Source organism: Tursiops truncatus, chromosome 20, assembly GCF_011762595.2.
Source record: "Tursiops truncatus isolate mTurTru1 chromosome 20, mTurTru1.mat.Y, whole genome shotgun sequence".
NCBI classification, from domain to species: Eukaryota; Metazoa; Chordata; class Mammalia; order Artiodactyla; family Delphinidae; genus Tursiops; species Tursiops truncatus.
Genome location: NC_047053.1, coordinates 45,832,320 through 45,856,484, shown reverse-complemented (window position 1 = coordinate 45,856,484; position 24,165 = coordinate 45,832,320). Strand labels below are relative to the sequence as shown.

Below are 24,165 nucleotides of genomic sequence, written 5' to 3'. Positions count from 1 at the left end.
TTGAATACAGAGTATCATTGTCATTTTGATAAGCTTAAGCAGGCATGCTTTTTTGCTTTTTTTAAATGCTCTCTGAGCACACCAAAGGCCTAGAGCACTGGAGCGGGTATTCGAAGGAGCTGCTGTGAGGACAGCAGTTCAGGCTTCTTGACTCCACCAGAAGAAAGGGGGCATTGAGTGTTTGCGTGTGAAAAGGGCATTGGGTCACAGGCAGCGATAACAGTCTTGCTGGCTTTCAATCCATCATGTTAGAGTTTTCAAACTTACTTTGAGGTTCTGGTTGTAGCTGCCATTTCTTCTGCAGACTTGCGCCTCAGCTTGAGAAAGATCATTGCAAACAGCCTGAGATACATCCTCCCATGAGATGAAAATCTTGTCTAAATAGGCACATGGTATTCCGGTCCCCACACTGTTAACACTTGGATTGTCCAGCTCCTAGAAGGTATGGATTGCTGATGTCCTGAGGGGTAGGAAGAGGAAGGGAGAATACTGAAATGACACGAAGTCCCCTTTGGGAGCTAAATGAAGCTCAAGCACAGAGTGTTCACATGGAGTTTTGTTCTTGACATTGATGCCCTAGTGTAAAAACAGTTCTATTAGCGTAAAAGAGCTGCTCTTCGTGTACTGAGACTCTCTCTCCTAACAAAAGGGCGCATTCCTAAATGTTTTTTTCAGATCTGCTGTCCATGTTGTTTTTTTTAACAAATGTATTTATTTTATTTATTTTTTGGCTGCATTGGGCCTTCATTGCTGTACACAGGCTTTCTCTAGTTGCAGCGAGCGGGGGCTACTCTTCGTTGTGGTGCGCGGGCTTTTCATTGCAGTGGCTTCTCTTGTCACAGAGCACAGGCTCTTAGGTGCAGTCCATTTTGTAGATGCTTTAAAGTGCATTAGGTCTTACCTCCCCCTTCTCACTCAGGAAAAGCTCCTCTGGTAATTCATTAGGGTCGCCTTGTTGAAGTTAAACTGAGTCAAATAGAGCTATCCTACAGGATAACCTACCTTTACCCAAGAAAAAGATGTTGAAGGCAGGAGGCCTTCAGGTATAGGAAACAATTCAGTAACTCTGATAAGAGGTCTTTCATGTAGCAAAAGCCATGTTAGTTATTGCGGAGAGGCCCACATTTAGTCTCTAAGGAAGATATAGGGGGGAATTCCCTGGTGGTCCAGTGGTTGGGACTCTGAGCTTCCACTGCAGGGGGTACAGGTTTGATCCCTGATCAGGGAACTAAGATCCCGCATGCCATGCGGCACGGCCCCAAAAAAAAGGGAAGGCATTGGGGCATGTCATGAAGCTATGTGCAGTTGCCATATGGTAAGTTCAGTCCTAAATATGGGAGGTGAAAGAACCCATAGTATGTAGTGATTTAAACTGTAGCCTGTTGGCCAGCACTCACCGTAGGTCTCTGTGGAATACTGCCTCTTGTTGTTACCCCTCCATGTTTACATCCATAGCAATACAAAATTAGATTTTAACATGGGTCTCTCAGGTGATCTCTGATGAGATGACTAAACCTGTGGGCACAAAATTTTCTGATTTTAGAAATGTCTTTCTGAGGTCTCTGCCCTGTGTCTCACCCATTGGCTGAATAAATAAAGCAACTGTCACAGTCCTCTGAAAAAGAAATAGTAGCAAGGGGGTTAAAACTGGAAGAACAACCAACGTGGTCATTATTTTCCTGAATTTTTCTCCCCTCTTGTATCTCCTGATGTAGACTCCAGGACAGCCTGAATATCAGAACTGCATGTTAGGAATGAACATCAGAATACCCAAGAGAAGCCTTCCCCTCACAAGGGAAGGGGGCCCCTGTGGGACACGTGGAGGGGAATCACAAAACTGTATACCTGTAAGCAGGAGCCCTGGAGACACTGAGGACTCAGAGAAGAGGAATTGGGAAAGGGGACACTTCTAGTCCAAAGAAGTTGGGGGCAGGAGGGAGAAATACTTTTCTTTGGCCCCAAGGAGTATGCAACATCACAGGGAGGCTAAAGCCTGAGACTTAGCCAAGGGCCAGGAAAGCGGGTACCTAGGAGACAGGAAGTTAGAGAAAGATTCTCTAGGGCTGTGTATGGCATCCTGGGCTCACCCTCAGCTGCACATGCCTGGAACTGACTGAGGAAGCAAAGCAAAGTCTTTATTAATTGAACTCCCGTGAAGAATGGCCCCAAATAGCACTGCAGAGCTTGGGAAACAACTGACCCCCAACAACTGACCCCAAACCACAACCCACAGAGGGCAGGTCGGCACATTTATTCTGAACCTTGCCAGGTTATTTGCCTGCTTAAAAAAAAAAAAAAAAAAAAAAAAAAAGATTCTACATTCTCTACAGGATTTAAACAGGACTCAGAGCTTCATAAAATGAACAATGTCCAGAATACAGTTCAAAATTACAGTGTACAAAGAGCCAGGAAAATCTCTTAAGGGGAAAAAAAAGAGATGTCAACTTAAGCATGTTGGAATAATCAGAAAAGGACATTAGCTTTCTATGGCTTTAATTACTGTAACCAGACTCCATGAAGTAAGGACAAATGCTCTTGAACCGAAAGCTATAGAACTTAACAAATGAAAAATTCGGTGGATCAACAGAAAAATGCTCGGAAACAAACGAACCTTAGCCTCAGGGACCTGTGGGACAATATAAAAAGATCAAATATACCCTGGGTTAATGAATTCACAGCAAGAGGAGAAAGACATCGGTGTTTTAAAAATAATAATAATGCCTAAAAATGTCCCAGATATAATTGTAAAGATTCACAAAGCTCCAAACAGGATAAACTCAAAGAAAAACCATGTCAAGACACACCACTGGCTACTGACACTGAAAACATTTTATCTTGAAAGCACCCAAAGAAAAGTTACTACATCCAGAGTAACAATCTGAATACAAATTTATCATCAGAAACCATGGAGGCCCTATGACTAGAAAAATTTTAAAGGGCTTAAGGTAACTCAATCTGGAATACTATATCCATAGAAAATATCAGGAGTGCAGATTAAAAGATATTCTTAGATGAAGGAAAACTAAGAATTCTTAACCAGTAGAGCTGCTCAAAAAGAAACGCTACAGGACATTCTTCAGGCAAAAAGTAAATAACAGAAACTTTGGAACTTCAGGAATGAAGGAAGAGATCAACAGAAATGGTAAATATCTGGGCAACTATAATAACTAGTTTTTCCTCTTAATTTCTTTAAAATATTCTAACTTTCCAATGTAAAAGTTTTAACATTGTCTATCAGGGTTTTCAGTGTATGTAAACTTAACACATATTGACAAAAGTATAATATAAAGGAGGAAGGCAAAGGTTTGTAGGTCTCTACATTTCTACACTGAAGTGGTAAAACATTCTTAAGTAGACTGAAAAGCTAGCTTTGTCTGTTGTAGTCACTAGTGCAATCCCAATACCAAACAAAGGTAAAGGAAAAATCCAAAAGGTAAATTAAAATGGAATGCTAAAATTTATTTTGAAATAACACGAAGGCAGAGAACAGGAACCCAAAGGGGAGGGGACAAGCAAAACACAATAATATGGTAGGATCTTATCAATAATTACATTAAATATAAATAGTCTAAATAGACCAATTAAGAGTGTGTCAGTTGGATCAAAAAATAAAACCCAACTTACTTTAAATAATATGGATAGGTTAAAAGTAAAAGGATAGAAAAAGTATATCCTGCGAACACTTGAAAGTTGGAGTGACTATATTAATGTCAAAGTAGACCTCAGAATAAGGAAAACTATCAGGCATAAAGATGTTACATAATGATACAGGGTCAATGCACCAAGACACACAACAGCCCTAGGGTTCCAAGCACCCAACAACAGTGCCTCAAAATAAATGAAGCAGGGACTTTGGTTTCAGGTTCCACGTGTAAGGAGCTGGGAAGCTGCCACTTCCTCCTAACACATAAATAGTGCAACAGCCCAAAAATCAACAACTCGTCTTGGAGCTAAGAGAGGTGAGGGTGCAGGGCAAACCACTACCCCCAAAATAGGAGAGACAGATGGGCGAACACAGGAGTGGAGACTACCACGGGGACCGGTGCTGGGCTACAAAAACCTCCCCTGTGAGCAGTCAACTGCTGGACAACTCTGAGAGTTAATGCCCCAGGGGAACCCAGTCTTAGGGGTTTCCCACACTTTTGTACATTTTACTTCCAGAAACTCAACCAGGTTCTCACAGAAAATATTGGAAAAAACCAGGGGAGGGGAAAGGAACCATGTTTGAAATAGACCAGAGCACTTTTTTTTTTAGGTTCTTTTTTGATGTGGACCATTTTTAAAGTCTATTGAATTTGTTACAATATTGCTTCTGCTTTGTTTTTTGGTTTTTTGGCCACAAGGCATGTGGGATCCTAGCACTCTGACCAGGTATCAAACCTACACCCCCTGCACTGAAAGGTGAAATCTTAACCACTGGACCGCCAGGGAAGTCCCTAGAGGACTGCGTTCTTAACGAAGCCTACCTTCAGGAAAAAAGAGTTAACCAGAGCCTACCTGACCTAGAAGGGAAATTCCCAACCAGCCCACTCTAGCCACCCTGTCCCATCTAAGAGGGAAGAAAACCTGAGAAACTCTTATGTAGTTCATAGCCCAGAGGCACAGGCTCCCTGAGACCTGCCCATAGGACTGTACACCGCTGCCCTGCCCCACCCCCATCCCGCACCTTACCACGTCACTGAAGACCTGTGTACAGCAGCTCCTTTTATCCAGTACACTATATCCAGTTGTCAAGAAAAAATTACAAGTATTAACTAAAAGGAAAACAATTTGTAGAGACAGAGCAAGCATCGGAACCAGACGTGGCAGGGGTGTTGGTGTTATCAGACGGGATCTAAAACAACTAGGACTAATATGTTAAGGACTCTAATGGATAAAGTAGACAGCATGCAAGAACAAATAGGCGATGTAAGCATAGAGACGGAAATCCTTAAAGAACTATAAAGAACATTGTAACAGAAGTGTCTGTGATGGGCTTGCTAGTCGACCGGACACAACTGAGGAGAGAATCTCTGCACTTCAGGATGCATCAATAGAAACTTTCACAAGTAAAAAGCTAAGAGAAGAAAGACTGGGAAAAATAAAAATAAAAAGCAGAACATCCAAGGACTGTGGGGGCAGCTACATAAGGTATAACCTATGTGTTACAGGAGTACTAGGGAAAATGGAAGTACCAGAAAGAAAGGAGCAGAAGAAATGTTTGAAACAAGAATGAATGAGAATTGCCCCCCAGATCCAGGAAGCTCAGAGAATACCAATCAGGATAAATGCAAAAAACAACTACCTAGGCATAACATTTTCAAAAAACAAGGACAATACAAAACAATAACAGATGTGGTAGATATTAATCCAACTATATCAGTAATCACTTTGAACATCAATGGTCTAAATATACCAATAAAACACATAGATTGTCAGAGTGGATCAAAAAGCAAGACTCAACTATATGTTGTCTACAAGAAACTTTAAATATAAAGACACTTAATATAGATTAAAAGTAAATTAATGGAAAAAAAGACATCATGCTAACACTAATCAAAAGAAAGTAGGAGGGGGCTTCCCTGGTGGTGCAGTGGTTGAGAGTCCGCCTGCCAATGCAGGAGACATGGGTTTGTGCCCCGGTCCGGGAAGATCCCACATGCCGCGGAGCGGCTAGGCCCGTGAGCCGTGGCCGCTGAGCCTGCGCGCCCAGAGCCTGTGCTCCGCAACGGGAGAGGCCACAACAGTGAGAGGCCCGTGTACCGCAAAAAACAAAAACAAAAAAAAACAAAAACAAAAGAAAGTAGGAGGGGCTTCCCTGGTGGCACAGTGGTTGAGAATCTGCCTGCCAATGCAGGGGACACGGGTTTGAGCCCTGGTCCAGTAAGATCCCACGTGCTGTGGAGCAACTAAGCCCGTGCGCCACAACTACTGAGCCTGCGCTCTAGAGCCCGCGAGCCACAACTACTGAGCCTGCGTGCCACAACTACTGAAGACTGCACACCTGGAGCCCGTGCTCCACGAGAAGCCACCACAATGAGAAGCCCGCACACCACAATGAAGACCCCAACACAGCCAAAAATAAAAACAAATAAATTGATAAGAAAAAAAAAGCAGGAGTAGTTTTTGTTGTTGTTGTTTTGACGGTGCCGTGCGGCTTGAGGGGTCTTCGTTCCCTGACCAGGACTGAACCCACGCCTCAGCAGTGAAAACACAAGAGTCCTAACCACTGGGCCGCCAGGGAATTCCCAGGAGTAGTTACTTTATTTTCAGAGAGCAGACTTCAAACCAAGGAAAGTTATCACTGATAAAGATGGGCATTTCATCATGATAAAAGGAACAATTCTGCAAGACAACGTAACAAAATAAATGAAGCAAAAGCTGAAAGAACTAAAATAAATAAATCCACATTACATTTTGATACTTCAACATTCCTCTCTAGGTAATTGATAAGTAGACAGAAAGTCAGCAAGGCTATATAAAAGCTCTGAGCAACACCAGTCAATGTAATTGTCATTGATAGAGCATTCTACTCAACAGAATACACATTCTTCTCAAATGCACATGGAACATTCACCAATATAGACCAAACCTTGGGTCATAAAACAAAACTTACAAGCTTTAAAGAATTAAAATCATACATAGTATGCTCTTTGACAATTAGGGAATTAAACTAGAAATCAATAATAAAGGTATTTTTTAAATCCTCAAATGTTTTGAAATTAGACATCATATTTTGAAATAATCCATGATTCAAACAGGAAGTCTTAAAGGGAATTAGAAAATAATTGTAACAGAATGAACATGAAAATATATCAAATTTGTGAAATGCAGCTAAAAGTGTTTATAGGGAATTTTATAGCACAAAGAAAACCTAAAATTCAGTCATCTACAATTCTACCTTAAACTAGAAAAGAATGAATATAACCCATAGCAAATAATCAGCAAAAATTGAAAAAATAAATAAGGAGAAAAAAAGATCAATGAAATCAAAGCTGATTCTTTGAAAAAAAAAAAAATCAACAAATTAACTTCGACTGGAATGACGGAGGAAAGAGAGGATACAAATGACCACCATCAGGAATGAGAGATGGGCTCTCTGTGATAAGCTCCGTTGCTCTACCTACCACCTATTCACCCTATTATGGAGGCAGTATTCCCACCCTGTGTACATGGGGGTGGCTGGACGTGACACTATGACACTGGCCAGATGAGATGAACTGTAGTTTATCAGTCACACATACGCACACCCGAGGACACTGCAAGCCAAGTAGGATCACATGGGCGTCACTTGGGAACACAGTGAATAACCTAGGGCTACAGGAGGCAGGCTTTGTAGTATCAAGAGTTGGGGACTGAGAGACAAATACCGTATGCTAACACATATATATGGAATTTAAGAAAAAAAATTGTCATGAAGAGCCTAGGGGTAAGACAGGAATAAAGACCCAGACCTACTAGAGAATGGACTTGAGGATATGGGGAGGGGGAAGGGTAAGCTGTGACAAAGCGAGAGAGAGCATGGACATATATACACTACCAAACGTAAGGTAGATAGCTAGTGGGAAGCAGCCGCATAGCACAGGGAGATCAGCTCCTCCGGTGCTTTGTGACCGCCTGGAGGGGTGGGCTAGGGAGGGTGGGAGGGAGGGAGAAGCAAGAGGGAAGAGACATGGGAACATATGTATATATATAACTGATTCATTTTGTTGTAAAGCAGAAACTAACACACCATTGTAAAGCAATTATACTCCAATAAAGATGTTTAAAAAAAAAAACAGTGGGGGACCCCGTTCCGGGAGGATGTGATTGTTTGAATAACCCCATGAGCTGGAAGGGAACTGAAAATGCTTACTCAGGGATAAGCAGGAACTGCACCTGTTCTGTTTGATAAGGAGAGTTGTTTGGCTGGGGGGCTTTATCCATGGAAGTAGAGTGGGTAGCAGAACTTGTAGTTAGGCCATTCCAGGCCTTCCCAGCTGAACCAAATGTTAAGGCAGCACGTAATACTGAACCTTAATTGCAGGCTTCATTACCACATCCACATCTGTAAAAAGGATAATAAAGGAATCCTATGAAAAATTGTGCTCATAAATCTGACATCTTAGATGGAACAGACTAATTCCTCGAAATACACAAACTACCAAATTTACTAAAGAAATAGGTAGACAGAATAGACTTGTCAACAAATTGAATTTGTAACTCAAAACCTTCCAACATAGATAAGCTCCAGGAATTGTCCCCCCATCAAATCAGCTACTGAGCTTGTAAGAACTGTCTGAATTAACTATTTTGGAACTATGGAGTCTACGCAAACACTTGCAATATCCAGGGGAGTGCTCTATATAGAAAGGCTGGTAAATTGCAGTGAATTTTGGCATTTCACGTAGCAACTACCATCCCCCATCATCCAGCCTTGTGGCAGACAGCCATGGGGACAGCACCCCACGTTCCTGGTACAGCTTGCTGAAGTCAGGGTGGACAATAGGGACTTTCTCCTCCAAAATTCTGAGTTGTGTATTTTAATCTGCCTGGCGGTTTGCTGAGGGGCTGGTTCAGATCTGGCCATTATTTCAACACCCACAACCTGAAGTAGCTTCCCTGGCAGCATGGGTCAGGTGATTTAAAAGGGCAGAATAGCTTCTTTTTTTTAATCTTATTGGATCCAGGAACATAAGGAAATCTGTGACAAAACATTAGCTGAACACAAGCTAAAGTAACAGACTTCAGTGATCACGAATGACAAGAAATGTAGTCTTGGGACTTCCCTGGTGGTGCAGTGGTTAAAAATCCACCTGCCAATGCAGGGGACACGAGTTTGAGCCCTGGTCCGGGAAGATCCCACATGTCACGGAGCAGCTAAGGCCACGGGCCACAACTACTGAGCCTGCACTCTAGAGTCCCCGCATCACAACTACTGAAGCCCGTGCACCTAGAGCCCGTGCTCCACAGCAAGAGAAGCCACCGCATGAGAAGCCCACGCACTGCAACGAAGAGTAGCCCCTGCTCGCCACAACTAGAGAAAGCCCGTGCAGCAACGATGACCCAATGCAGCCAAAAATAAATAAAAACTAATTTAAAAAAATCAATGTGATTCACCACATTAACAAAGAGACCATCAGACAAAACGACACAATCATTCCCAGTGGCATGAAGCTGCGAGCATGCGCCTCCTTAAACTTGGTGCTCTCAGCACCTCGTCTGCCTCACTCTTGTCTTGACTGTTCAGGTGGGTCCAGAGTGCTTAAAGAAAAAAACCTGCATTTTTCAGAGAAACATAACAGAATCCATAACAACACACATACCATTTGCAATGTCCAAGGTACAACCCCAAAGTACTAGACACACAGGTTAATGTGACTCATACACAGAATAAAAGAAAATCAATGGAGACTTGCTCTGAGAAAATCCAAATGTGAGAATTACCAAAGATTTTAACTTATGTCCTACAAATATGCACAAGGACGTAAAGAAAGATTGTTCATGTGAATGAGCAAATGAAAAAGCTTAGTTAAGAATTAGAAACTAATTTTAGAACTGACAGATTCATCTAAAGTTTAAAGTACATGGTACAGTCTTGAAAGCAGAGTGGGCAGTAATAGGTCATTTTTAAATTATGCTAATTTTTTTTAATTTTTAAAAATTTTAAAATTTTTTGGCTGCGTTGGGTCTTCGTTGCCACGCGTGGGCTTTCTCTAATTGTGGTAAGCGGGGGCTACTCTTTGTTGCAGTGCATGGGGTTCTCATTGCAGTGGCTTCTCTTGTGGAGCACGGGCTCTAGGTGCGTGGGCTTCAATAGTTGCAGCACGTGGGCTCAGTAATTGCAGTGCGCAGGCTCTAGGGCGCACAGGTTTCAGTAACTGTGGCTCGTGGGCTCAGCAGTTGTGGCGCATGGGCTTAGTTGCTCCACAGTATGTGGGATCTTCCTGGACCAAGGATCGAACCCGTGTCCTCTGCATCAGCAGGTGGATTCTTAACCACTGCACCACCAGGGAAGTCCCAATGCTATCTTTAAAAACAGGAAAAAATACTGTAAAAACTATATGAACAGCCTCAATGATCAGAGTGGGACAATATAAGGTGTTATACATGTGTACCTGAATCCCAATAGGAAAGAGACAGTAGCAGAAGAATTATTCAAGGAAATGGCTGAAATTCACAAATTTGATGAAAGCCATAAATCTAGTTTCAAGAAGCTCAGCAAGCCCCAGGCATGATAAACACAAAGAAAAGCAAATGTAGACATACCATAGTTTCCAAATTGTAATTTCATAAAATAATTTTTATCATATTGAAACAGGACACAGGAAGAACAAAAGGAAGACTCACAGCTTCTTTCCACACGAGTTGAATAGCTTTGTCATTAAAAAAAAACAAATATGAATGACAGTGCACTTACGGTGTCCTCAGTGATGTTACCACGTTACTGTTGGGGAGAAAATATTTATTAAATCCTGATACATTCTGTCCCTCAGCACTTCAGAAACAATCATTTTTGAGTTTTTGGAATTCCAATAAAATTCTATTTTTAGCTATTATTCCATTTAAAGTTCATCTGGGAAAAAAATGCTTAAGGATGCTTACGATCAGCAGAGCCATGTAACCAGAACATAGTTCTTTGTGAAGTAGTACAGTAAGTCCGTGCGTAACAAATGAATCAGTTGATAAATGGCATTGTAGTAGGGCAACTGCATCATTTTCATCCAAACCAGAAAAGAGCACTAAGGTGGATGAGATACCACAACCCAGGGCAGGAAGAGGACCTGGGGTTGAGTCATTCCTGGCTTGGTTTGGCTTGAGCAATGCCTCACCCACCGGCGCAGGAAGATGAGGCCCTTTCCCCATTACGTGTTTGGAAATTACGCTCAGACTGAATTATGAAAATAAGACCTGTACATCGAACCCGGTGAAAAATGTTTTGTTTTAATCACAAGCCAATACTAGAAACCATAAAGGAAAAAGGCTGATCAGACTATGTAAAAATTCAAGATACATACACAGCAAAGTAAAACCCCTCAAACTGAAATAAACCCAAAGTGAAAAAAAACGACAAGGGGTGATTATTTTAAAAGTTCTCATCAACAAAAAAGACAAAATACACCAACAGAAATATAGTCGAAGGCATGAGTAAGCAATTTACAAAATAATTACGGATGGCCAGCAAAGGTATTCCAAAATGTTCAACCTGGCTAGAAATCGATCTTTTTTCTCCATCAAAGATTAAAAAGCTCATGCTCAGAGCCTGGTCCCGGTGAGCATGTGAGGTGTTGGCTGTTGAAGCTGACAGAATCATGGCAGGCAAGGTGGCAAACATACTAAATCTTATACGTGCAGATCCTCTGGCTTGGCAATTCCAGTTCTATTCAAAGAAATAGGTGGACAAGTGTGTAAACATGTATGCACAAGGATTTCCATTTCCAAAACGTTTATAGAAGCAAAAAATACAAATAGGCATCTTCGGGCAATTACAGTGTTTTGACATGTTCACGAGTTGTGAAAAGTTAAAGAATGGTCCCTATAATGCTGCTGAGAATTACAGACTTCACCCCAGAAGGCGTGGGCTTTCCGAGAGTAGTCTTCTCTGGAGACGGCAACTCAGGGCGATTTTGATTCCAACTTTACATTCTTCTCTATGTTCTTTTCTTACAATGAACATTTTGTAATTTGGTAAGTATTTTCTGATCCATTTTGAAGAGGAAAATTTCAGCACAAGTTCCAAAAGTACTGTAATTGCTCAAATGCCTCTTACAGAAAGAAAGGAAAGAGACCAGAGACAAAGTTGTGTGAACTCATCTAGAAGTTTGGTTTGGCTGCAGAAAAAGAAATGCAAACATGAGAAGCTTTGGTCTCACAAGCAGAGTAAGGAGGGGAGCGGGCCTCACCCTCCAGGCCGCAGTGAGCAGGGGCACTGCCACTGAGGACTAAAGGGACAGACAAGCCAGGGGCAGGGGGGAGGGGGTGGAGGCTGCAGGGCGCAGAGGAGCCCTCCCCGTCCATGGCCTGGACAGCAGGCAGAAGAGCCCAGTGAGCAGGGCCCTGTGAGGTGGTTCCTGGATGTTCATTCACATGGACACTTGGGGGAGAAACAAACCAGGCCTGTCCAGCCCAGCCACCAAGTGGGGCTTGTGGAAGCCCTGGACACAGGACTTTTACATCTGTGTCCCTCTGTACCCACGTTCAGGGGCCGGCAGGACTCAGCTGAGGGAGGAATTGGAGGCAGCTCTGGCTTAGAGCAACTCCCTTTCTCTGAATAAGGCAACAAACAGTGGTTGTCAATTTGAAAAACCAAGTCTGCTGCTGTCCTAAACAGACCGAGGAAGGTTCACCCAACAGCCTGCTCGCCAGGTATGGCTCTTCCTGCCACGTCCCTGAGAGGGTAAAGCGAGGCCACGCGCATAGGCCTGGGGAGGGTGGACGGTGCCTGGCTGCCTCAGCCTTCCAGACCTCACCGTGCTCTCTGGAAGCCTCGTCCAGGGCATTTCCCAGGTGAGATGTGGTGCCTTTACCATCGCGAAGGGTAACCCCAAGAAGACAAACCAGAGCCCCTAGGTGGTCATCCATACCACCCAGGATGTCCCTGTTCTGTCATTTTATAAAGGAGGCAAGGTTGTGCCCGGCGTGGCAGAGCCAGGACGTGCTCCCACACCGTGGACTCTTAATGTAGGTGCCGAGCATTACGGGTCGTCCTGGGTACAGCCTCTCCCTGGGCCAGTGAACTGGCTCTTCACCAGCCTGCAGCACCTCCACACACTGTGAGGAGGAACTTTTTTCCTAGTTTAATGTATATGTGGAAACACGAAAGGGATTATATTCGGGGAAAATATAAACTGACGATGTAAATGTGAAGGACCCCTCCTACTCCTGGGCCAAAGTTAGGGCTAGTGTTAGACGGACACTGACGGGTGGCCCAACACCATGCTGTTGTCTCCCCCAAAGGGAGTGTCCCCCAAAGGGATTTCAGGCAGAGCTTCCCCACCAGAGACGACAGAAACCGCTAGTGAACATCACTCTCTTCCCCCCTGCTCCCCGAGCCAGGCCACCACCCACACGGGCAGCAGGGCGTCCACCTGGCCCCCACGCAGTCCTGGACAGTTTAGGCACTAAGTGCACTGGGCCGTTCCTATAGCCTGCAGTCCAACAAGGTTCTAAAACTGGGGCTTTGGTTTTGTAACATACAATTCTTTTCCCTTGATGGGTACAGAGTACAACAAAATTAGTCATTTTTATTTAAAAGAAACATTACAAGTAAGTGTGCAAAATTAAATTTCATGATTAAATACACATAAAAGTAACATGCATACTTCACATTGAAATCCACAGACAAAGTTAGCTGATTACATGACAGTAAAAGAACTGGCAAACTGAGAATTTGCTGCTGCAGATTTTAATGTTTGCAACCTGAAATCAAACATAAAATTAAGTTTTAAGGGAATTTAAGAAAATTAAATATATACCTCAAGTACTACTAATAATATAGAGCCCATAACCTATTTTAGTTACCAAACGTTAAAAAAAGTATGTGCCTCTCATTCCCAGAATGTTAGTGTGCAGCTAGTCTTAAAAATGGGGAGAAAAGATGGTGAGAAAGGGAAGTGGAATCGGCCGGCCGAGGCATCCTCTCCAGGCCCACAGAAACCAGGCACTGCTTTGTTGAGACGCCCGTTTCCCTCGGTATCCTCCAAATTAAGTGACGCTTTCTTCTATGACTAAGTTTTAAAGTCTATGCGTTACTCTGTTGCCTACGTGTAACAGGGAAACTCCCTTTGACCCAGAGTTTCACCAGGAGGCCACAGGCACTGCTCACAGGGTGGGCATGGTGCTGCCTCAATTCCAATGGCTCCAAAAAGACGAGGACGCACGACATGCAGCTCTTGAGGGAGACGCCAGACCTATGCCCTCTTTCTTCAGTTTAGATGGGAGAAGGGCTTCCTTCCTCCTTTCCTAAGGCTGCCGGTATGATTGTTCCACTTAAATCTGGTGAGAACCAACACTTACACGTGTGTTCACCTCCCCATTACAGACTTAGTAAAAATGATGAAATCTGTCGCCACAAACAAATTTCACTTTGTCCCTCCTTTTTTCCACGTACCCCCAGTTTGTCCGGAGCCCCAACTGCAGGTGGCCGATGCGGCAGAACCAATGAAGTGAGCGTCACGGCTGAATGAAAGGTGAAGCCAGCAGTTGGGCGTGAGTGTCCACGTGCCCTGAAGATTCTTCCTTTAACACTGGACTCGGGAGGTCTGGCTTTGGAAAACAGACGACAACGTATGGCTTCGCGACAAGGTCCCAGGCCATCCCCCCAGCCCATCACCACCACTCCCAGGAGCTCGAGGGGCCGCTGGGCACCCAGGGCCTGTGGTGCTCGCACTCCTGGTGGAGGGTCACAGCTTGTCGTCGGTCATCTCCAGGAACTGCGCATACACGTCCCGGACGCACTCCCCCTTGGGGTTGAACAGGAACTTGTAGTAGCTGCCGTCCGCACAGATCGCTGGGCAGAGGAGACCGTGTCACTCAGGGTGGAAAGCAAGCAGCCCGCACTGAGCTCACTGCACAGGCTGAGTGGAGGCTGAGCAGCCCCGAGGGATCTGTGGGTGGTGGGGGCACTCGACCGAGAACCCCACTGTTCTGGGGGTTCTGCATCTACTCAGCTAGTGTGGCGATGGGGGAACCCTCTTTGGTCGCCGGTTCCAAGACCAAATGATCTGTCTCACTGACTGCCCGGGAAACCCCGGAGGGCAGGTGGCTGTGCGGACCCTGAGAGGGATGCACAGGACCCCCAGGAGAGAGGAAGGGCCACCAGTGGAGCTGGTGGGGCGCTGACCACACCTGGGGGCCACTCTCCTCTGGAAGGACCACTTACCAATGACAGCATTTGGCTCTGTTCCAAAGGCACAAATGCATGGAGAGCCTGAGGGAACCTGAAACTTGGAAAAACTCCACTTGGAACTGAAGTATTTTGGAAGGAAACTGGCTGATGCCAAACTGTGAGGACAGGAAGCAAAGAAAGTAAGTTACGGTCACATAACAAAGTTAGAGACACAGCTCTCTTTAATGTCGGCTTAGCCTTAATGATTTAAATTCTATTTTTGCTTTTAATTTTTATCTTTCACATGAAAAAACTAAGTTGTTACAAATGGGTTTATTATAAATCCAGAAACCATCAGCACCAGAAGGGGCACAGGGCTCTACTGCCACCAAATTAATTTTCTGAACAGCTAACACAAGGATGACGGTTGGAGTTCAGGACCAAGTTCTACCTCATTGGAAGGTGCCTGGATCCTCATCAGATATTTTCTAAGGAGCTAGTGGAAGGGGAAGTCGGAATGCCACTGTCTTAGCATCAAGTAATCTGCACTGGTTTTCAGAGAATCAAATGAACGACCAAAGAAAAGCATCCCGGCTGTGACTCAGACTGAGTGGGGCAACGCTCAGGCAATGTTCTGTCCTTCTAACTGGAAAACCTACCTTGATTGTTTATTCCTTTTTGGATCTTCAGCTGCAAAAATGTGCACCGTGCCGTGGTCACTGGACACACAGATAAGAGAAGCGTCCTGATTGAAGTTAATGCTGCAGAGAAACCAGACGAAGCTCGGGTCTCATGTGGACGCAGGAGTGAGCCCTGACCTCAACCCCCCATGGTCAGGACAGTCATTTTAAGAACCACCCCTCCTGACCAGCTGACGGGGCTCAGCACAGAACCAGATGGTCAAAGCGAGGGCACAGCCCCTCCTCAAGTGCCAGGGAGAGGGAAAGGGCTCCCTGCAGACCACCCTGCCACCCCAGGGGCCCTGAGGCCACCCAAACATGCCACTTGAAGGAGAAAAACTCCCCTCCAACAACCCAGGCCCTGTAGAGGTGGGCGTCACGCAGGCTGGCTGGAAGGGCCCGAGAGCACACAGATGGGAGAGCGGGCTGCACCAGAGGCCCCAAGGACACTACATCCAGCATCCAGGTACTAGCTGTGTTTTTATCACTCAGGCCCCAGTGCAGCTCCACACCTGCAAAGGCCACAGACACAAAGAACGAAGTCCCACCCAAGCAGGGGTGCAGCCCTGTCAGAGCTACAGACACTGTGGGACATGGTAACAACCACCACAGAAAGAGCAGGTCAACCTCACAGGAGGCTGAAATGACTACAGATGGGCTAACTAGGCCTCCAGTGTTTGCCTGAAGATGCTACTGAAAAATAAGTTGGAGGGGGTTTCCCTGGTGGCACAGTGGTTAAGAATCCACCTGCCAATGCAGGGGACAGGGGTTCGAGCCCTGGTCTGGGAAGATCCCACATGCTGCAGAGCAACTAAGCCAGTGCACCACAACTACTGAGCCTGTGCTCTAGAGCCCGTGAGCCACAACTACTGAGCCTGTGCCACAACTACTGAAGCCTGCGTGCCTAGAGCCTGTGCTCTGCGACAAGAGAAGCCACCGCAATGAGAAGCCCGTGCACCGCAACGAAGACCCAACACAGCCATAAATAAATAAATTTTTAAAAATAAATAAATAAATAAGTTGGAGGGACAGTGAAGAGATGAAATAAAACAAGCAAATTCTAACAAATGCAGGACAATGGGTTCATGGTAATCATAATATTCTCTCTACTTTTGTGTATATTCCCATAATAAGTAAACAGTTAAATTAGTAATAATAAAACAAGCTAATAAAACAGCCCCTACCAGCAGAGCAGCCCCCGCCCGCCTCGTGGGGGTAGTCCCGACTCTCCTCCGGATCACATAGGGCCCCTTCTCTAGAGTAAAATAACGTGCTTTCTTACCAATAAATATTAGCTGCTTGAGATCCTCTTCGTAGTTCCTGGATTAAATGCCCTGATGAAGTATCAAATATTCGTATAAGGGTCCCCTTTGAAAAACAGTGAAGTGTTTCATTATCAAAGATTCACAACTTTTTAGTTTTCTTCAAATGATTTATATTCACAAACCCATTAACCCATCCGACCCGTTCCCAAACTCACCCACATCATCTAAAACTCAACTTTCCCTCTGTTGTTACCGAGAACAGACTAGAGTCTCTTTAGTCCGACTGCAGCGGGCAGGGGCCGAGAGAGGGTCAGGGAGACCCAGGGCCCAGGCCCACAGGCATGGCCCTCTCGGAGCCCCATGCACACGCTCCCCTGGCAGAGGCCCCGGGCTGTTTCACACCCTGAGAGCCACCAGTTCACTCACTGTCCAGAGAAATGGCATCTTAATTATAATGCCCACAGCCAGTTAGAAAAACACTAATTCTACTGCCAAACAGATGGGGCACAACCAAATAAAATAACTTTTGGACTCTCTCTGTCAACTATGACTTGCTTCCTGAGAGAAGGTGGCTAAGAGCCTCTCAGGGGTCAGGATCTTCAGGGAAGGGCTGGTTTCCCGGGAGCCTGCACCCTACGGCGGGAGACGCCACTCTGGGGGCACCTCTGTGGGGCAGGGACACCCACTTACTTTCTCAGACGCGGTCGCAATTCTTGTTCCCTGCAGGTTGAGAGCAATGCAGCTCAAGACGCCCTCATGGGCAGGAATGTCCACTGGCGGCTTCTCGGTGCTGGCCAGGTCCACAAGCTGCACGTGGCCCGTGTGCGTGCCCGGGAAGGCCAGGAGTGAGTTGTTACTATTGGGGCACAGGACACAGAGGCCTAAACAGAGACAAGGAAATGCGTCAAGGACTCAGGACCGTCTCAAAGCTTCTGCTTTTCCACAACCATACCTGCTCCCTGCCCTCCAGGTCCCATGAAAAAGTAAGAATAATTCACAGAATCTTTTCCCTGTGAAGGGCAGCAGAGGGCCAAGCAAAGCTCCCTCCCATGAGATGGCTTCACAATTGGAAACATTTGCTGAACTTATTACTGAATAAACTTTATCAAATGTCTGTCTTTTGGGGTGTCAGCCACGAGAATGCAAAATTGTAAAATCTAAAAATGAATCCTTAAAAAATAAATAAAATAAAATAAAATAAAAATGAATCCACTAACAGTAACATAAAAAAACCAAAACTGAAGAATAAATTTAACGACAGATGTAAAAGACACTATAACACATTGCAAAGGAAAACCAAAGACGTGGTGGGTGGAGAGCTGTCCTGTGACCACAGCTTGGAACCTACCTTCACCCACCTACAGAGTAAGTGCAATCACAGTTAAAATCTCTGCAGGCTTTTTTTAAGAAACAGACAACCTGTCACTAAGTTATAAGCAAAGTAAAAGGTCCTAGAATAGCCCCCCAATTTCTTATAAAATAGGAACAACATTAGAGGACTTATACTACCTAATTTCAAGAATTATCTTGAAGTTCCAGGGACTTCCCTGGTGGTGCAGTAGTTAAGAATCCATCTGCCAATGCAGGGGACACGGGTTCGATCCCTGGTCCAGGAAGATCCCACATGCCGCGGAGCAACTAAGCCTGTGCACCACAACTACTGAGCCTGCACTCTAGAGCCTGCGAGCCACAACTACTGAGCCCACATGCCACAACTACTGAAGCCCGCGCGCCTAGAGCCCGTGCTCTGTGACAGAAGAAGCCACCGCAGTGAGAAGCTCATGCACCGCAACGAAGAGTAGCCCCCACTTGACGCAACTAGAGAAAGCCCGTGCGCAGCAATGAAGACCCAACGCAGCCAAAACTAAATAAATACATACATACATAAAAAAAGAATTATCTTGAAGTTCCAGAAATCAAGGTCATCTGATATTGGCATAAGGAGAGAAACACAAGACTACTGGAGCAGAATAAAGAGTCCAGAAGAATCTTACACTTATTTGATTTTTTAAAAAAAAAAGTATCAAGGTAATTCAATGCAGAAAAAATAGTCTTTTAAACAAATGGTAAATGGACTTCTCTAAGCAAAAAAGAAAAGGCCACAAGCAGAAACATGAAAACTGTTAAAAGAGAAAAGCTCATTGGTTAAAGTAAATATAGAGTAAAAGTAGTAATATCAACCACACACAAAGCTAGTGGGAAGGTTAAAAGACAAAGGTAGTGGGCTTCCCTGGTGGTGTGGTGGTTGGGAGTCCACCTGCCGATGCGGGGGACAAGGGTTCGTGCCCCGGTCCAGGAAGAACCCACATGCCACGGAGTGGCTGGGCCCGTGAGCCATGGCCGATAAGCCTGCGTGTCTGGAGCCTGTGCTCCGCAACGGGAGAGGCCGCAACAGTGAGAGGCCCGCGTACCGCAAAAAAAAAAAAAAAAAGACAAAGGTAGTAAAATCATCTACATCCACAATAAGTAAAGGATACACAAAGCAAAAAGATATAAAACATAATGTCAAAAACAGATCGTGGGTAGAGGGGAGTAAAATGTAGGGTTGTTAAAATGCATTTGAAATTAAGAGACCAGGCCATTCAAAATAATCACATGTATATATACAGATTGCTATATATAAACCTCATAGTAACCACAAACCAAAAATCTATAATAGATACACACACAAAAGAGAAAGGAATCCAAACATAACACTAAAGACAGTCATAAAATCACAAGGGAAGGGATTTTCCTGGTAGCACGGTGGTTAAGAATCCATCTGCCAATGCAGGGGACACAGGTTTGATCCCTGCTCCGGGAAGATCCCACATGCCGTGGAGCAAAACTAAGCCCATGCGCCACAACTACTGAGCTTGCATGCCACAACTACTGAAGCCTGCGTGCCTAGAGCCTGTGCTCTGCAATGAGAAGCCCATGCACCGCAATAAAGGGTAGCCCTGCTCGCCACAACTAGATAAAGCCCATGCACAGCAGTGAAGACCCAATGCAGCCAAAAAATAAAAATAAAAAATCACAAGGGACGAGAACAAAAGAAAAAGGAACAAAAAAGACCTACAAAAACAACCCAAAACAATTCATGGCAATAAGTACGTACATATCAATAATTACTTTAAATGTAAATAGACTAAATGCTCCAATCAAAACACAGACAGTGGATATATACACAATGAAATACTACTCAGCCATAAAAAAGGAATGACATCTTGCCATCTGCAGCAACATGGATGACCTAGAGGGTATTTTGCTAAGTGAAATAAGTCAGACAGAGAAAGACAGATAATGTACGTTACCACTTATATATGGAATCTAAAAAATAATTACAATATGACCCAGCAATTGCACTCCAAGAGAAATGAAAAAATACATCCACAAAAAGACCTGCATGTAAACATGTACAGCAGCTTCTATTTATAACAGCCAAAAATCTGGTATGGATCAACAGCTGTGGTATATCTATATGATGGTATATTACTCAGTAATAAAAAGGAGCAAAATAATAGCACACTCACAAAAACATGGAGGAATCTAAAAAATATTAAGCTAAGAGAAAGACACCAAACACATCTGAAAAGGCAAAACCTGAAGGTCAGGTGGGGAAGGGCACAGCCTGGGGAAACTCCTGGGTGACGGGATTGTTCTGCCCTGACTGTGGTGGCAGCTACACAACTGTTTACAATGACTAAAGTTTAACAAATGATACACTTAAAATGAGTTTTATGTAAATTATACCTCAATAAAGCTAGAAGAAAAAACTCCAAAATTTTAAAAGCAAAGTTAACATGATAAAATGAGTAACAAAGTCAGCCACACATAATCCACCAGCCAGAAGAAAAAGGGAAGGAAATGTCTCAGAACTTAATAAAAACATGGATTCCAGGGCTCACCATAGAGCTCCTGAATGGCTGACAGTGAAAAATCCCAAGAGGGACTCCGATGATTCTGGTAAGAGGCAGGATCTTAGAACCACAGCGAGGAAGCGGGGCTGTGACCGCGGGAAGGTTCAGGGGAGAAGGTAGGGACCGAGGTGGGGAGCTTGCATCTCCCAGACCTTTCCCCAGAGCCCCAGATGCCTCAGGACCCACCACTAGGGTGACACACCTGGAGGAGAGGCACCCAGCATGGGTCTGCGTCCCGCCTGGATCAGACCCAGGAAGCCAGTTTCCACCATCCATCCTCCTCTGGATTCTTACCTTTCGGGTTATAGCAGGTTTCAAAGACGTGCAACTGATGAGGATTGTGTGTGAATGTAAACACCTTGATCATAGAGTCCAAAACAACCACAATTCTGGAAAGAAAAAAACACCATCAGAATTTCTCTCCCCCAAAGTGAAACTCAAACATTTTGTGATTTTTGTTCTTATCATCTGGAAACAGAAACACCGCAAAGAGCAAATACAAGAGGGTCATTCCTGGGATTTCCCTGGTGGTGGCTAAGGCTCCACGCTCCCAATGCAGGGGGCCTGGGTTCAATCCCTGGTCAGGAAACTAGATCCCACATGATGCAACTAGGAGTTCGCATGCTGCAACTGAAGATCCCACATGCGACCCAGCACAGCCAAATTAATTAATTAATTATTAAAAAAGAGGGTCATTCCTGAACCCAGGCACTGGGCAGCAAGGTCTGTGGAGCAGGTTGGCAGGGAGCCCCTGGGCACGAGGTTGGCACTAGGAATGAGCGCCTCTCACCCGGCTGGAGGAAAGTATAGCCCAAGGGTTGGGAGGGCATTGTCATCAAATATTCTGTCTAGAGTAAGAACCAAGTAGGACACAAAGGCAGAAATTCTATCTTAACACACTTTTAGACACGTCTTGACAATCCAGAAATGTAAGAAAGTGTAATATCCTTGATTTGGCTCCAGGATTTGCATTACTACGAGCCCCTAAATGCTGACATTCCTGGAAGAAACAAGTCTACCTATGAGTGCAGGGATGACAGACCCCTATTCACACTTGTCTGGTTCAGCATCTGTCCTCCCACAGCCAAGTACAACATGTAAATCACACCACAGCCGAGCATAACATGTAAATCACACCAAAATCCAAAGTGATGAAGCTTTGCTCTACCTCCATCAACATACTAGGAAAAACTCCTGTGTTCTCCTAAACCCCAGGAAGGCAACAGCCGAGAAGAGAGAGAGACCTGCTACTTTCAACAGGTGAGATTCAATGACACCTTCTCTGTGAGGAGTTCCTGAATTTTCCTTTACTTTCAGATTGAAACATTTACGAGGCAGCATTTGGACAAGTGTGGGCTAAGAGGGAGGCAATGCAAGGTTCAAAACTCGAGTCCTCAGTCTGTACCTGTCGGGTGGGACGGCTCCCCTGAAGGACTGAGAGCTGGGGGGGCAGGGCTGGCCAGGGGCCAGGTCCATGGAGGTGCACTTCACCCACGCCCACCAACCACTCACCTGTAAGTGATCCTGGGAGGCAAATAAAACTCACTGCCTTCCTTATGTCCTTGGGTCATAAACTACAGTCTCACGTTTTTATATATCGTTTTCCTGAACACTTCTCTTCCTTCAATATAAAATGATTTCAGCCATCTTCAGAGAAAGTGACTGTTCCACCTCTAAAAATGAGACACCAAACCTACCTATCTCGCCGTAATTTGGCAGCCTTGACTTCGGTAGAAAATTCTATTTCAATCACAGTCTTCTTCTTCAGGTCATCCCAGATCATCACTGAAACAGGAAAGAATGTAAGAACATGGTAATGAACAGGCCAGGGGCTGGCTTGCTAAGGCCACTCCTGAAGGGGTCCTCACATCACAAACACCTGACTGGGAGCTGGCGGGGGGGTGAGGGGACATGAGGCTCTCCCACTGGCAGGACGGTCCCGCCCCCAGGTCTCAGACCCGCCCCCCTGCCCCCCCCCCCACCCTCCTGTTCAGCAACCACACACCTGCGCACACCTCAGGCAGCCAGTCTCTGCCTCTCTACCCACACAGGCATGCACACAGACATTCAAGCACACTTGAACCTCCTCTCTGCCAAACCTTGCCTAGTTTTTAGGCAAACTTCTCTCCACCTCTCTTTCCTTGGTTCTACTAGACTGAGCCAAAAAGCAAGCCCAGCCACAGGTACCAAGTGCTACAGATAAACCTGGATTAAGAAAAGAAAGGGTCCGGCTGTGCTAGGAGGTCACGCAGGCTGGAGGCAACATGCCAACTGCCAAGCAACTAGCCGACACTGGCTACAAGACCTCCTCCGCCTCCACGATGCCCCTCACTGCTTACAGCGGCTACCGCTGCAGTGCCCGAGCCTATCACTATTTCCAGCGGCGCAGCTCCCAGCGCCAGGCTGCAGAGAACAGAAGACCTCGGGAGTCCCGCAGAGCTGGGGGGCATTTTTCCTTGAGCAGAGAGACCTGAGGCATGCTGTGGAAAGACCTCACCTGCTATCATTTCTGAACCAAGAGTATCAGGGCCTTAATGGTTTTCGAACTCTGCTGGGAAAAAGTGTCCACGTTTTCTCTGGTACAGTCAGTTTGGAGAGGCTACTGAATTGTAACAGGAATGGGAGGGTGAGGCACACGTACAGACATTAAATATTTTACCACGTCAAAAAAAAAAAAGAAAAGATGGGCTTCCCTGGTGGCGCAGTGGTTGAGAGTCCGCCTGCCGATGCAGGGGACACGGGTTCGTGCCCCGTTCCGGGAGGATCCCACATGCCGTGGAGCAGCTGGGCCCGTGAGCCATGGCCGCTGGGCCTGCGCATCCGGAGCCTGTGCTCCGCAACAGGAGAGGCCAAAACAGTGAGAGGCCCACTTACCGCAAAAAAAAAGAAAAAAAGAAAAAAAAAAAAGAAAGGGTTGTTTCATGGGGAAATCAGACACATAAAAACCAGGGCCAGTGTTCTTCAGCCCTGACTGTTCTCGCTCTGCTTCAAGCTCTGGAATATCTTCTGCTCACACTACAATCTTCCCTCAGGATGGATTAGCAGCTTATGCCCCAAGGGCTGAGACAATTTACAGACAACCCTGGAGGATGAGGAGTGTGTGTCCAGACCTCTTTTCCACTTGAAAAGCTGGGTACAAAGCGTGTGGGGTGAGGGAAATAAGCTCCCTAAACAGTCAGGTTACGGCTGACTGAGAATGGAAGGAAAGAATGTTTCCCCTAAAGGTCCCAACACCATGACCAACAATAGCCCGGTGGAATTCAGGGGTAAGTTTTGCCATAAGGGGTAAGTATCCTAAGTTTCAAATCAAGAGAGAACTGAATACCAGCCTACCAGAACTTCCAAAATTATCAAGTAACATAAGAGGTATTTACTATCAAAGAGGTTATAATTTATAACCACTCAAAACTGAAGCAGAGAATAGTGCTCTTCTTGCTCCTTCCAACACCATCTTTGATAAACTTCTCCCATCGGCTCTTCCTTAAAGGGCACCAACATGTCAGTGAGTAGACAGTTACCTTACTGAAAATAGTATC

General features: G+C 45.2%; 1 protein-coding gene across 7 annotated transcripts in view; it reads right to left on the bottom strand.

Annotated features, from left to right (window-relative positions):
* Nucleotides 1-7,996: 7,996 nt before the first annotated feature.
* WDR45B (WD repeat domain 45B) overlaps nucleotides 7,997-24,165 on the bottom strand; it is a 34,841-nt gene continuing 18,672 nt past the window's right edge. For 3 of the 7 annotated variants that reach the window (XM_019944787.3, XM_019944785.3, XM_019944784.3), the window contains 8 exons: nucleotides 22,327-22,414; nucleotides 20,924-21,018; nucleotides 17,421-17,611; nucleotides 16,748-16,833; nucleotides 15,445-15,546; nucleotides 14,840-14,961; nucleotides 14,069-14,223; nucleotides 10,882-11,338 (listed from right to left, as the gene is read on the bottom strand). In XM_019944787.3, the coding sequence (XP_019800346.1) occupies nucleotides 11,045-11,338; nucleotides 14,069-14,223; nucleotides 14,840-14,961; nucleotides 15,445-15,546; nucleotides 16,748-16,833; nucleotides 17,421-17,611; nucleotides 20,924-21,018; nucleotides 22,327-22,414 (1,133 nt within the window). In that variant the 3' untranslated portion in view covers nucleotides 10,882-11,044. Of the gene's footprint in view, nucleotides 8,027-10,881; nucleotides 11,339-13,175; nucleotides 14,468-14,839; nucleotides 14,962-15,444; nucleotides 15,547-16,747; nucleotides 16,834-17,420; nucleotides 17,612-20,923; nucleotides 21,019-22,326; nucleotides 22,415-24,165 lie in introns of those variants that run through there. The other 4 variants (XM_073798358.1, XM_019944789.3, XM_019944788.3 and 1 more) reach the window with 4 other exon arrangements.